Raw genomic sequence first — 13,501 nt, 5'->3', positions numbered from 1 at the left:
TTTAGGCAAACTACTAATATAAGCCTCTGTCTTTTGTCAAGACAAGTGTGGACCTTCTTTAGGCTCTTGGTGCCTGAAATTATTTAATCTTGTGTAGCCACATGGCTTATTTCTTCATTTCTTTCAGGCCTCTTCTCAAGTATTTCATTCTCTGTAAGGCTGACCAACAAATACAAACTGTGATTTCACACCTTCGTACTTATCCTAGTCACTCTGCTAATCTCGTCTTCATGACACTTGTTATTTGTCATATTCTCATGTCTCCCCTCGTGACACTGTCAGTTCCACGGTTGGATTCTTCAATGCCTTTTCATTGACAATACAGAACTATGCATGTGGTAAATGTTCAATAAATGTTAGCTGGAAAAATATACTGAAAATAAAACAGTGAAACTGAAATTCCTTCCTCCTTTGAAGCTATTTATCTGCATATTACCTAAACTTTCTGAACACAATTGTGAACATTATTATAATAATCTTTTTTTCGTTATTTTGTTTATTTACATTTCAAATGTTATCTCCCTTCCCGGTTTCCCCTCAGAAACCCATCCATTCCTCCCTTCCCCCTCCTCTGCCTCCATCATGGTGCTCCCCCTAGCCACACCTCCTCCTGCCCCATGGCTTGGCGTTCCTTATCACTGAGCCATCGAGCCTTCAGGACCAAGGGCTTCCACTCCCATTGCTGCCAGACAAGGCTATCCTCTGCTGCATATGCAGTGGTATTTTTTTTTCTTTTCTTTTTTTTTCCTCTTTGGGTCAATTTTTTTCTTTATTTTGAGTATTTCTTATTTACATTTGAGTGTTATTCCCCTTCCGGTATCGGGTCAACATCTAACCTCCCCTCCCTTCCATAAGGGCTTCCCCCCCATCCCTCCCCCATTACCACCCTACCCCAACAATCTAGTTCACTGGGGTTCAGTCTTAGCAGGACCAGGGCTTCCCCCTTCCACTGGTGCTCTTACTAGGATATTCATTGCTACCTATGAGGGTCAGAGTCCAGGTAAGTCCATGTATATCTTTAGGTAGTGGCTTAGTCCTGGAAGCTCTGGTTGCTTGGCATTGTTGTACATATAGGTCTCGAGCCCCTTCAAGCTCTTCCAGTTCTTTTCTCTGATTCCTTCAACAGGGGTCCTGTTCTCAGTTCAGTGGTTTCTGCTGGCATTCGCCTCTGTATTTGCTGTATTCTGGCTGTGTCTCTCAGGAGAGATCTACATCCGGTTCCTGTCTGCCTGCACTTCTTTGCTTCATCCATCTTGTCTAATTGGGTGGCTGTATATGTATGGGCCACATGTGGGGCAGGTTCTGAATGGGTGTTCCTTCTGTGTCTGTTTTAATCTTTGCTTCCCTATTCCCTGCCAAGGGTATTCTTGTTCCGCTTTTAAAGAAGGAGTGAAGCATTCACATTTTGATCATCTGTCTTGAGTCTCATGTGTTCTAGGCATCTAGGGTAATTCAAGCATTTGGGCTAATAGCCACTTATCAATGAGTCATATGCAGTAGTCTTAACCTATACTATTTTTACAAGGTAAACATTATTTTATTGCCTGAAATCTCATATTATAGTCACTTCAGCATTGTTCTTTTTGTTCAGGATTGATTAAATATCCAGTGGTTTTGTACTTCTTTTATATCATTGTTAGAAGTTTGAGTGTGTGTGTGTGTGTGTGTGTGTGTGTGTGTTCATGTGTGTGCTTTTTTGTGGATTTGATTTTGTGTGTTTGTGTTCTATTTTTGTATAGGAAGTCATGGTATTCTTTGTTGTGGATTGTGTAAACTTAAAACCATCTGGGCAGAATGTTCATTTTCTAGAAGCTTCTGGGTGGAATTTCTGGCACCTCTTATTTATACCTTATCATCTCTAAATATGGAAAATCTGTCTTATTCATTTCCTATTTACATTGCTTAAATTTACTTCTAGACTCTTATTTCTCTAGCTAGTCTTTCAGGCACTATGTGGAAGAGGAGTAAGGGTGGTAGAAAGCCCTATCTAGTCCTTATGTTGAATGTGATAATTTTAAGTCACTTTCTAATTATGATGATGTTAGCCGTTGAGGTAATCTTCTTTCGGGACTCTAGGGCTTTTATAATGAAAACATGTTGGACTTTTGTTATATGCTTAAATTCAGTTTTGTAAGTATTTTAATGCAGTTTTGTAAGTATTTTAATGAGGAGTTTTGAGCTTATATTCATCAAGGATATTGAACTGTAATTTTTTGTTCTTGATGTATCTTTATCCTGCTTTGATACTAGAGTAATGCTGGCTTTATAGAAGGAATTGGAAAGTCCATCCTAGCTCTGAATTTTTAAATTCAAGTATGTATTCTGAAGTAACCCTAGAAACTAGAAAAGTAAAGATGGACCATTTTATGAGGGGGTTGGAAGGTTGGAAATGTTCTAGAGCAGCAGTTCTCAACCTTCCTAATGCTATGATATTTCATACAGTTCCTCATGTCATGGTGGCCACCCCAAGCATAAAGTTATTTTCATTGCTACTTCATAACTGTGATTTTGCTATCATTATGAATTGTAATGTAAATATTTGTGATTTTGATGGTCTTGGGCTACTCCTGTAAAATAAATTTTAACACCTCCCCCAAAAGGAGTCACGACCCATGGGTTCAGAACTGCTGCTCTAGAGGGAAGGGGGGTAGGGAGAGTGCACAAGAGTACTATGAAAGGGAAAAGTGAGAAAATGAGCATGGGTACTTTAACTGGGGAACAGGAATGAGGGTACTATAGAGAAAGAAGCGTACACTACAGATATTTGAAAAAAAATGTAGCAAAACATTGTTTCATATGCTTACTTAAAAACAAGTATATCAATAAATATTAATATACAGACACAGATTCTATAGATACACAGATAATGCTCACCTCAAGAACCATAGACTGAATAACAAATAGTACAGATAAGTAATTCCTTATGGAAGTCCAAGAGACTTTCAAAGCAATGTAGATTATTGTTACTGCCCTTGGTTGCCTCCATGAACCTTAAAGCAAGAGCTTATTACTGAAGACACCACACACTTTGAACACAGGTCTTGAAGGAAATGAGATAGAACTGATCTGGAAGTCTCCATGGGGAGCTTTCATAGATCTAAGGGTACGCTTCAAAGACAGGAAAACAATCAAAAGTCTTACCTTTAAATCACCAATGACCAGCCAGTAAAATATTGTTAGTGGTACAATAATGACCCTATTATTTTCTCTTATTCCTTGAATTATTTCACTTGTGTTTATCCCTTCCTCCCCTGAGGGAAGTGGGGGGGGGAAACCTCATTTATTTAGAAGCTCAAAATAAACCTTTGTATCAGTTGAAATCTTTGTATCAGTCAGACCAATTACTCTTGGTCTGACTCCCATACTGGATATGTTCCTTAAATCTCCACACTATGACTCATTAATTATCCTACATTTAATTCATTGCTTATATTGTTGCAGACTTTTCCAGACAAAGACATCAAATATATTCTCAGCAAATGCAATCACATAGTCAAAAAACTGTGGAAGAAACTAGTAATTAATATGGCTGGAGTGTTAATATTAAATAAAAAACTTAATAACATATGCACAATTTAAGCAATGTAGAAATGGAATGAGTAAAGATATATAGACTAGCAAATATAGTTGAATGTCAAAATATCTCACATGCATGGTTAATGCATTTGTACAAATAATTCTGAGATAGATGAATGGGACAAAGATTCAACAATGATAACTGGATATCTACAGGAACAGAAATGGGACCTGGATCTTTACTTCACAACATATAAAACATTAAATCAAGGATTATCAAAGACAAAATATAAGTAGCAAAAACTGGGAAACTCATGGAAAAAAACATGGGTATATATGTTTTTGTTTTAGAATTAGGGAAAACCTCTTAATATAAAACAACAAACGTATAATCCAATACAAAGAAACTCTGAATTTTATCAAATTAATCAAAAGTGTTTTCCTTCCGTGGATGCTGCTAACAAATTTATAAATATTCATAAATCATTCCATTAAAGGACTTTTTATCAAAACATATATTTTAAAAGACTCATAACTCAATGTCAAAATGGCAACACAACTAAGCATGAATGAAGAATATACATAGGTATTTTGTCAAAAAAGATAATCAACAAACATTCAAGAAAATATATTGATTGGAAAAATACACAATAAAAATGAGAATAAGCTAGAACTTCACACCCACTAGATATCACAACAACAACAACAACAATAATAATAATGACAATGATATGGGGCTGGAGAGAGTTGAGTGGTAAAAAGCACTTGTTGTTCTTTCAGAGGACCTTGTTCCAACATCTACATGAAATGACTCACAATCTTGTTCAAGGAGATGTGATGCCCTCTTCTGGCTTTCACAGGTACCTACACCTGTGCATACACACACACACACATACACACACACACACACACACACACACACACACATACTTTTAAAGAAAAGTGATAATAATAAGTGTTTACAAGATATGGATAGAGTAGTATATTGACATAATACTCCTTCAATTCTAAAGTACACTTTTGTATAATTTAGACACTTCCAAACTGTCTAAAAAGACACTTTTAAAAACAGCTTGGCATATTCTTATAAAATTGATAATATGGGTACTATATGAAAGGACATTTCTGTTACTTATTATTTACCCAGAAGATTTAAAAGACGGCTTTGTGTTTAAGAGCGCTTGTTACTTTTTCCAAGGACCCTTGTTTAGTTTCCAGCATCCATATGGCAGCTCACAACCATCTCGAATTTCCGGTCCAGAGAATCAGATACCCCAGGCATGAATGTGGTGCACATACATGCATGCGGGCACAACACTCATACACATAAAGTAATGTAAATAAATTAACATTTTAAAAAGTATGCATGAAAGTTTGTGGCAATACAGTTATGTAATAATAGTAGTAGTAATGCTCAAACAATGGTGACAACCATAATTTCCATAAACTGGCAAAATGTGGCAAAATCTACAATATAAAAAATTATTCAACTCTGAAAAAATAATGAAGTCCTCACTATATGATTTAACACTGTTTTAGTGCATTTAACTCTAATGAATGCAGTGTTTTAGTATTCTGAACAAAAGCAAGAAAGTTAACATAACATTAAGCACCTTACTGGCCTCTTTGCAGTTATTTGACTATTAATGAATAAACTGGAAAATACTATGTATGCATAAAATGTACTTTTTCTTATATAGGAAAAATTATATGAAAGAACCTAGTCACACTAGAACTAGTGTTGCATTGCTGTGTTTATTTAGATGAGATGGCAGAATGCATACATCCATAGAGACTAAGAGCAAATTAGTGTTACATCAGAGTTGGGAGTTAGGTAGAGAGGTGACTGCTACCAACCACATAGGTTTTTGACTGGGTGAGTAAAGTTTCCAACATTGATTGTGATAGTAGGTACATAACTCAGAATTTGCTATAAAGAACTCAAATGTGCATAGATGAATTGTATGGATTGTGAATTATGTCTTAAATTGGCTACTGGTAACGAAATAGAACTCTGATACAACATGATCGAAATTGTCAACATTCTCTAGTGACCAACAGCACTTTAATGCTATAAATTTATGAGTGAGCCATTCCCAAACATGACATACCTGGCAGATTGGCAGCAATCAGTGTGAGGGAGAAAAGTAATATCATTCCTGAGTTTGAAAACCACAATTTGTGCCGTCTCAGCTTTGCGATGTAGACATTATGTGGAGCCCTAACTAAGTAACAATCTAAAACATTAGAATCAGGAGAGAAGCTTCCAGAAGTTTCATGTTCTGCTTCAGAGACGTTTCCTCAAATGACCAACAGGTATACAAAATGCAATATTTTAGTATTCTGACCAATAGTCAGGAAGTTGACATAACATTAAGTGCCTTACTGGCCTATTTGAAGTTGTTTGACTGTTAATGAATAAACTAGAAAATACTATGTATGCATAAAGTGTACATTTTTCTTATATATCATGAAGGTTATCATAATATTAATTGTATGTTATTTCACAAGTCACTATTTAAAGGTCAATGTTGTCTTTAGGACAAGTATAACTCAGTATAAATGAATATCACAGAACTCGATGAACTGCTGACAATGGAAACTGAAGTAAATTAATTTCTTTACTATTTTGTTTACCAATAATAATTTTCATGTAGTCCAAGAAACTTCATGTGAAGACAAAAACTGACTTGGACATACAGAATGGATGAATAGATACAGATTGAGACCGAGTTTTTGAGAAACTGCAAGTATAATTATCTTCAGTGTCTGAGAGAAGGTTATCAGGAGGGTCATCACAGGGAAAAGGACAGAGATTAAGATAGGCTGTATAGATAGCTCAGTGCAGAGGACCCTGGATTCAAACTCCAGTTCTGCAAGACATATACCTACAGACACACAGACACATACACACACATATACATCCACACCCGGAGTTGGGGGAGGCAAAATATTTCACTAAATCTTCAAGTTGTATAAGCTATCTCCCACAATTTCCTCAGCAACTGTTGAACCTGCTCTAACCTGAAGGTAAAAATGTCTTGCTATGCGGCTGTTTACTTTACAGTTCGCTCCTGCTGTCTAGTCTTAAGAGAGGTGCTGCGTTCTGCATTCGTCCTGATCTGTTACTTGCCAGATTTTCATTAAAGAGATTCTTTAGGGGCATGCCACAGGTATAATGAGGGGGGAAAATCCTATGGAGTAGAAAGAAGAGTCTATATTTCAATGTCAAAGGCACGGAAAGGGGAATAAAAGAAAACCAAGCATAGGCAGGATTTGAGGAAGCTGCAGACAAAGAGAAAATGGAGTAGTTGGGGGTTGGGGAAAGTTTTTTTTCATTCTCTTACCAATATGAAAAAAAATGTAAATTTTTGTTTATTTTTAATTATCTATATTTTTCATTATCATGATTTCAGATGTGATTATAAATCAGCCTTTGTCCCTCCAAGTCTTCATTCTGTTCCTTGCTTAAACTAAACTCCAATTAAAATTAATGGTCTCTTTATCACCATATGTAGTAGTTTTAGTAATAGCAATAATGATAATGATAATAATAATAATAATAATAATAATAATCCATGTACAACTTGCAGGATACCTTGAAGAGTGACCATTATATGTGTACAAATCAGGAGATGAAAGAACTCTGTTTTAAAAGTATATATAAAAACCAGATGAGAAAATTAAAACAGTGAAGAAAACACTTAACAAAAGAAATGTGTCAGCACATTCAACATTATTTCCATTTATCAGCTCCTTAATGAGGTAAAATTAATAATGCCGGGAAAGCACCTCAAACTAACAATTGGAAAGTTATAAGTGATATAGGAAACATTTTCTACTGAGAGAGCTAGCCTACATAAGAGGGTCTTGCCATGGCTGCATCTTGTGGTTACTTACAAATGGGTGCCAACTGACTTGGCTATTTGGTGTTCGTGTTCGGGTGACTGACACCCAGGAAGAACTCACTATGTGTTTGCAAATTACAGAGGACAGCAGAAATCATTCCTTGATCAGAAAGCCAAATTTTGCTTTATAAAACATGCAAACTACTCCTTCTATGATAGCTGGGAAAAAACGCTTGGTAACTAGGAAGGAGAATGGAGATGACGTGAGAATTGATAAAACAGGAAACTGAGAAAAAATAAAATAAAAGGTAGAACTTGTCATTGTCACTAAAATAATGCCTTTTATGAATGTTGCGACAAACACACAAAAATATTAATTTTCATTCTGCATCTGAGTAATTTCTCTTTAGCCCCAACTCAAATTCTTTTATGGGTTCTCTAGGGCTCTAATTTGTAAGCATTCATGTTTACCACAGTATTGTGCTGCAAAGTTTTAGTGTTATTTGATCTCCAAAAGAAAACAGCTTCATAAAATATCATCAGACTTATAAACGAGACCCATTATTTTATTTTTCTTTCTGTTCAAAGCATATGCTTATTTTTTACTAAGTAAAAATAAGACAGGGCAGATTTTCAGTTTCTGCCTTCTTAGTAGAAATGTTGCTAATGTCTGACACCGAATTACTGCTTCTGTTAGTAAAGCTAAAAAATTTTCTCCCTCATATAACTAATGTTCATGGTCACAGACAATTGAATAAAGTTGTGAGAAGCTTCCAGAATTTTGAGATATTACATTCGAAATCAGCACACAATGCCTGCCATCCAGAGGGAATGCGCTCTGGACTTGCCTTTAAAAAGTCTTTGCTTTTCATCCAATTATGCCTGTGAAGTACGGGAAACAAAAGAAAAGTCAGAAACTATTTCCATTTTAAATGTTGGTTGCATTCTCATGAGATCAATTAATTAATTTGCAACAAAATGATTCAAATGATTTTCTAGATCCTAGAAATGGAAATTGTCTGCTCACTTAGACAGGAACTTCATTGAGTCTAGCCAAATTCTCTCTCAAAAATTTAAAGAGTGTCAATGAAGCTTCAAAGTATACTGATCATTCTAATAGCAAAGGGACCCCTCCCACTAAGGACAGAGATAAAATCAGAATGCTCACTATATAAATGCTAGAAAGTATTTAAATTCACTTGGTAGAAAGTCAGACCGTAATTTCAAAAATGCAGCTTCTAAAACCAACACTGAGAACTACTACTTTTCTTCTTCTTAAGTGTGCAGAGTTGGGGTGCGATAGACCGAAGATGGGTGGCTAGCTCATGTGGCTAGGCTTAGCACCATGCTAGACTAGGAAGCACTTTAGACATTCCCACTCAAAGTAAAGTTTGTAGTAAAAGAGGGACTCCGTTCTCTAGTTGACAGCCCTAGAAAAAATTAACCATACCGAGTAAATCTATTCTCATAAAACGAAGACCTTTTATCCCACAGTAAAACCCATCACAAAAATAAACACTCTAACTTAACTGGAAAAGATTTAATGCTATCAGATAAATCTTTGAAAATCCTGTAAGACAAACCTTAAAAACCAAATAGAATATAAACTGTGATAAACTGTTTCTTCAACAACTCAACAAAAAGTGTATTTTATGAAAACTTATCCTCCCTTTTTCATTTTTGGACATTGTCCTAACAACCAAGAACAATAAGAGAATACAAATTGTTAGAATTAAGTCACCAAAAATTATGGTACATCTAACAAAGACATTTGGGGGACATCCCAAATGAAAGAAAACCACTTGAGACACAAACATAAATCCATAGAGAAACGCGAACACCTCAGGAAAATCAACCATTAATTACTCAGTCAATACTCCATCTTATCAGATGAAAAGATTATCTTAACTTAGTGAGAAAAGGGTTTCAACTAGTCTCTGAGAGGCTCAAGAAGCAGTGGTAAATACTTTTAATAAGGCAAAATTGCCCGCCACTTTTCTGCTGTCCTAATTAGAATTGTGAGGCAACATTGTGGTTCATAGGTCACTGACAGTTCTTGCTCAATTTGTTAGAACAAGCAACTCCAGGTTTAAAATATAAGTATGTCCTTAAAATGAAAAATGTAATGTGGTGCCGTATTCCTCTCTGTCCAGTATAAATTTCTGAGCACACTCAAGCAGCAGGACATGTTTTACAGTTTTGTTTTGTTTGCAACACTTGTAAGTCAAACTCAAACCTGCTCAAATTATTCATTTACAGGACATTTCTTTTCTTTACAGGTCCAGTGCGAGCCCCAAATAAAGGCTTTCTGATGTGTTCTAATCTACAGAAAGTAAACACTTTTCAAGAGAAAACTGGCCCACACAGTTACTCCCAACAATCAGTCAATGCTGAGAAATACGTGAGAGCAAACTTAGCTCACTGTTTACCACGAAAGTAACCCCATCTACCTGCTCTAAATGTGCTTGTTGAATTCTCTAGGCTGATCTCTAACCAGAGAGCAAGTCCCCGCTTTCTTCCTGGGAAACAAAACTGCACTCCTTCACCCCGAGCCCCTCAGCAACCAGATGCGGCTTTTCTTTCTCCGAGAATTGAGAATTCTATTATCTCTCTTTGAAGGATGCGGGCCGAAATCAGGTTTTTGCTTTTATTTCCCTTTTAGTATGCCAAGACCATTCACTTCACGGACTAGAAGATGAATACCAACAGACCCATAGACAAAAAACTCCCCACATTTCTGATCGTGTTCTCAGGACTTTGAGGAAAGGAGAAGGAAAAACAGTGAAAAAGCTTACGGGCGTCATTCCTGAAAATGGCCCATGGAATTGGATTTAAGTTTGGAAGTCATAGGACTTGAAATATCAGAAAGATCTTAATGGAGGAGTTTAGAAGGCTAGGGAAATTGGAGGGGAATTTTAAAGAGTATGTATTAGCACCCCGGAGCGCAGCAAGATTCCCTGGGCTTAGGTGGAACATTTCACAAGAGGACAGTCCCCAGGAGGGCTCCAGATGTAGGACAGACCTTCCTATAGAACTGGACTGAGCTGTTTTAGGATCCCTCCGAATGTTCTCTTGGGCGGGAGTCCCTAGATTCCACAAAATGCAAACTGCTACTCTGTGCCCTTGGTCAAAAGGAGGCATTTTTAGGATAAACTTACCGCATGTCCCCATAAGGTCCGGAGTAGTTCTCCATCCAAGGTCCCATTTCACTTTTAACACAACTGGGACTGGGATAGGGGACTCTGTTCACAACTCCACCAGGATACCACACTTCAGAGGCAGAGAAGTCAGCCTCCTGGCTTGCCAGCCCCTGAGGGGGCCGAGTGTAGCCATAGGGGGCTACAGGCCCAGCATCGCTGGGGCTACTGCTGCCGCCCCCGCCTCCTGGCCCATATAATTGGCCTTCTTCAGCTGTGAAGAGAGTATGCCAGGAAGAAGAGGCGGTGGCTGGGGGCGATCCAGTGCTGGGTCCGGCTACACTCCCTCCATGTAGGCTAGCCAAGTCCCCATAGCGGCATTGCGCTGCCGCCGCAGCCCAGGCGCTGCCGTAGTCCAACGGGTTCTCCAGCTTGATGCGGGCGTGTGGATGGGTAGGGGGCTGGGGGTGCGGCGGCCCGGACAGAGCGAGCGGAAAGTTGTAGTAGTCGCGATTCTGGTATGCTGCTGCCTCGTCTACTGCTCCAGACTTATACAGAGACAGAGAGGACGGGATCTCAAGTGTCCCAGAGCTACCTGCTTCAGTGCTGCCAGGGCAGCCCAGACTCTCACCTTCCAACCCTTTGGCGTAACCTCCCTTGAAAGAGGAATACTCAGCAGTCTCTTCAGTGCCTTTGCCCGGGCCTTCGTCCAGGGAAAGACCTTTGCATTCGACCAGAGGCGCACAAGGAGTGGGACGCACAGCGGGTGGACCTCCCAGGAGCGACGCGTACATGCAGTCGCCCCGAAGCTGCTCCCCTGGACTCAGATGTTCCAGTGCTTCCACACCCAACCCCATGGACACAGACACTGCTTTACACAACTCCTTGGCACTGTCAGATATGGTCGAATTGCCCCCTAGGTAACTATCCTTGGAGGAAGAGGGAGCCCCAGTGGCCTCCCTTGCTCTCACGCTGCTGCTGCCTTCGGATATTACCTCCTGCTGCTGCTGTTGCTGCTGCTGCTGTTGCTGCTGCTGCTGCTGTTGCTGCTGCTGCTGAAGAAGTTGCATGGTGCCGGCCTCGCTCAGGATGTCTTTAATGTCTGCGGAGCAGCTGCTTAAGCCTGGGAAAGTGGGGCCCAGTAGGGACAACGTGGATGGGGCAGCTGAGTCATCCTGATCTGGAGGAGCTGGTGGCTGCTGCGGCAGCCCCTTGCCAGGAGCCGTGGCAGCTCCAGGCTCCGGGAGGCAGCCGCTCTCAGGGTGGCCCTCGGAGGCTGACTGCTGCTGTGAAGGCTGCTGTTCCTCCTCCAGGGCCAGGTAGCCTGTGGTGCCTCTGATGTGGGCTTGAGGAGAGCCATCCTCAGTGTGCTGCTGCTGCCGCCGCCGCCGGGGCTAGTCTCCTGCCGCTGCTGTAAACAGGCACCGGGAGGTGCTATGCTAGCGGCCTCAGGGTGCCTGGAGCCCGGGTTCTGGATCGCTTCGCGCACGCTCTGGAACAGATTCTGGAACGCTCCTCGATAGGTCTTGGACGAGGGCCGTGGGTAGACCCTTCCCAGCCCTAACTGCACCTCCATCCTTTAGCTTGTCTCTAACTTCCACCGAATTCCCTTATCCTGCCTCCTCGTCTCTTGCTCTGAAGAGTTCTACTGACTGATGATGTAGTATCTGCAGCTAGCTGCCCACCTGCGGGAAGCTCCAGGGAAGAAAACTTGCAGGGAGGGGGGGGAGCGCCCAGATAGCCTCAAAGTCTCCTGTAAAGGAAGGCACGCGCTAGACAGGATCTGCCCTGCTAGTTTCACAGTTTGTCCCTAAATACTTGAAGAACAGATTGAAAGATGCTCAAAGCTTGACTGGAGGGAGGGAAAATTCTCTGCCTTCCAAAGTCAATGTCCACTGAAGCAGGTGCAAATAAGAACTGGGCTATTTTCTTTTTGTTTTCTTTTAGCTTTTGTTTTGCTTTCGACTACTGAAGCCCCAACTGTCTCTTCATGTTTTCAATTCTAGCTCCACACACAGGGTGAGGGGCGGGCAGTAGGAGGTGCAGGGGGGAGAACCTGGAATCAGGGACTCTCCAGCGTGCTGTTGCTCCTCAGTCTCTGGGCTCCCAAAAGCCTCCCTTCCAATGTGCAACAAGCTCGTCTGCTTTCAGCCAAAGGGAGTTACCTCTGTGCAAACTGGCTGGCAGAGCTGGTGGTGTAGGGGAGAGGGCTGGCCAGGAAGCCTGCCTAGTCAGCTCAGGGAGAGGGGACCCAGGAGGGGGTAGGGGTAGGAGGGAGGAGGACAAAGGCAGTCGTAGTCCTACCGGACACTTTCTTCGCTTTCTCCGAGTCTCCCGCAGCTTTTAGAAACTTCACCGAAGAGGAAAGGGCAGCTTCTGGGCGGCGGCTTCGAAGCCGCCGCTCTGCAACAGGCGTTGGCTGTCGCTGGGCTGGGGCTGGCGTGGTATGTCCCTTAAGCTTCTGTATGGCACTGGAGTGGCTAGCTCAGTCTTTTCCCCTCTGATGCCCTCTCAGCCTCCAGGTTGGCTCCGGACCCTCTGGTTCTCCCAGCAGGCTGGCTCCTAGGGATCTCCGAGGGGGCGCTGGGAGGTGGAAAGCAAATGCAACAGTTTGTGAGTCGGTCCCGCCCCCGCGGGCCGGCCTCCCTGCCTTCCCACCTCCTTTCTCTCTCCCCTCCCCTCCCCTTTCCTTTTCTCCCCTCCCCTCACCGCAAGCTAGCGCAGGGTGGCTTTAGAGAACATAGTGCTGGCGTAGTATGGTTGAAGGCTGGAAGGACTCCCTGTAGCCTCTGAAGACCCCTTTTCCCCAAATACCACTTGTTTTTCGGAACCGGGCTTTAGACTCCAAAGCAGAAGCTTTAACTTGGAGCGATTTTTAACAGACAAGCCTACCGGCTCCTCAGAAGGTTAGCACAGGCCGGATTTCATTCCTGAACCCAATCCCAGAACAGATTCTCCGAGGTTGGAGAGGGAGGAAGGGGCATTAGAAGTACCGGCTAC

General features: G+C 41.2%; 1 protein-coding gene across 1 annotated transcript in view; it reads right to left on the bottom strand.

The window, feature by feature from the left end:
* Ar (androgen receptor) overlaps positions 1–12,113 on the bottom strand; it is a 165,140-nt gene extending 153,027 nt beyond the window's left edge. Inside the window, 2 exon segments of the mRNA XM_032889926.1 lie at positions 10,523–11,897; positions 11,900–12,113. Coding sequence (XP_032745817.1) covers positions 10,523–11,897; positions 11,900–12,077 — 1,553 coding nt within the window. The 5' untranslated portion in view covers positions 12,078–12,113.
* Positions 12,114–13,501: the final 1,388 nt, after the last annotated feature.

The sequence above is a fragment of the Rattus rattus genome, chromosome X (genome assembly GCF_011064425.1).
Source record: "Rattus rattus isolate New Zealand chromosome X, Rrattus_CSIRO_v1, whole genome shotgun sequence".
NCBI lineage: Eukaryota > Metazoa > Chordata > Mammalia > Rodentia > Muridae > Rattus > Rattus rattus.
The sequence above is the reverse complement of the archived record's forward strand: the minus strand, read 5'-3'. Positions and strand labels throughout refer to the sequence as shown.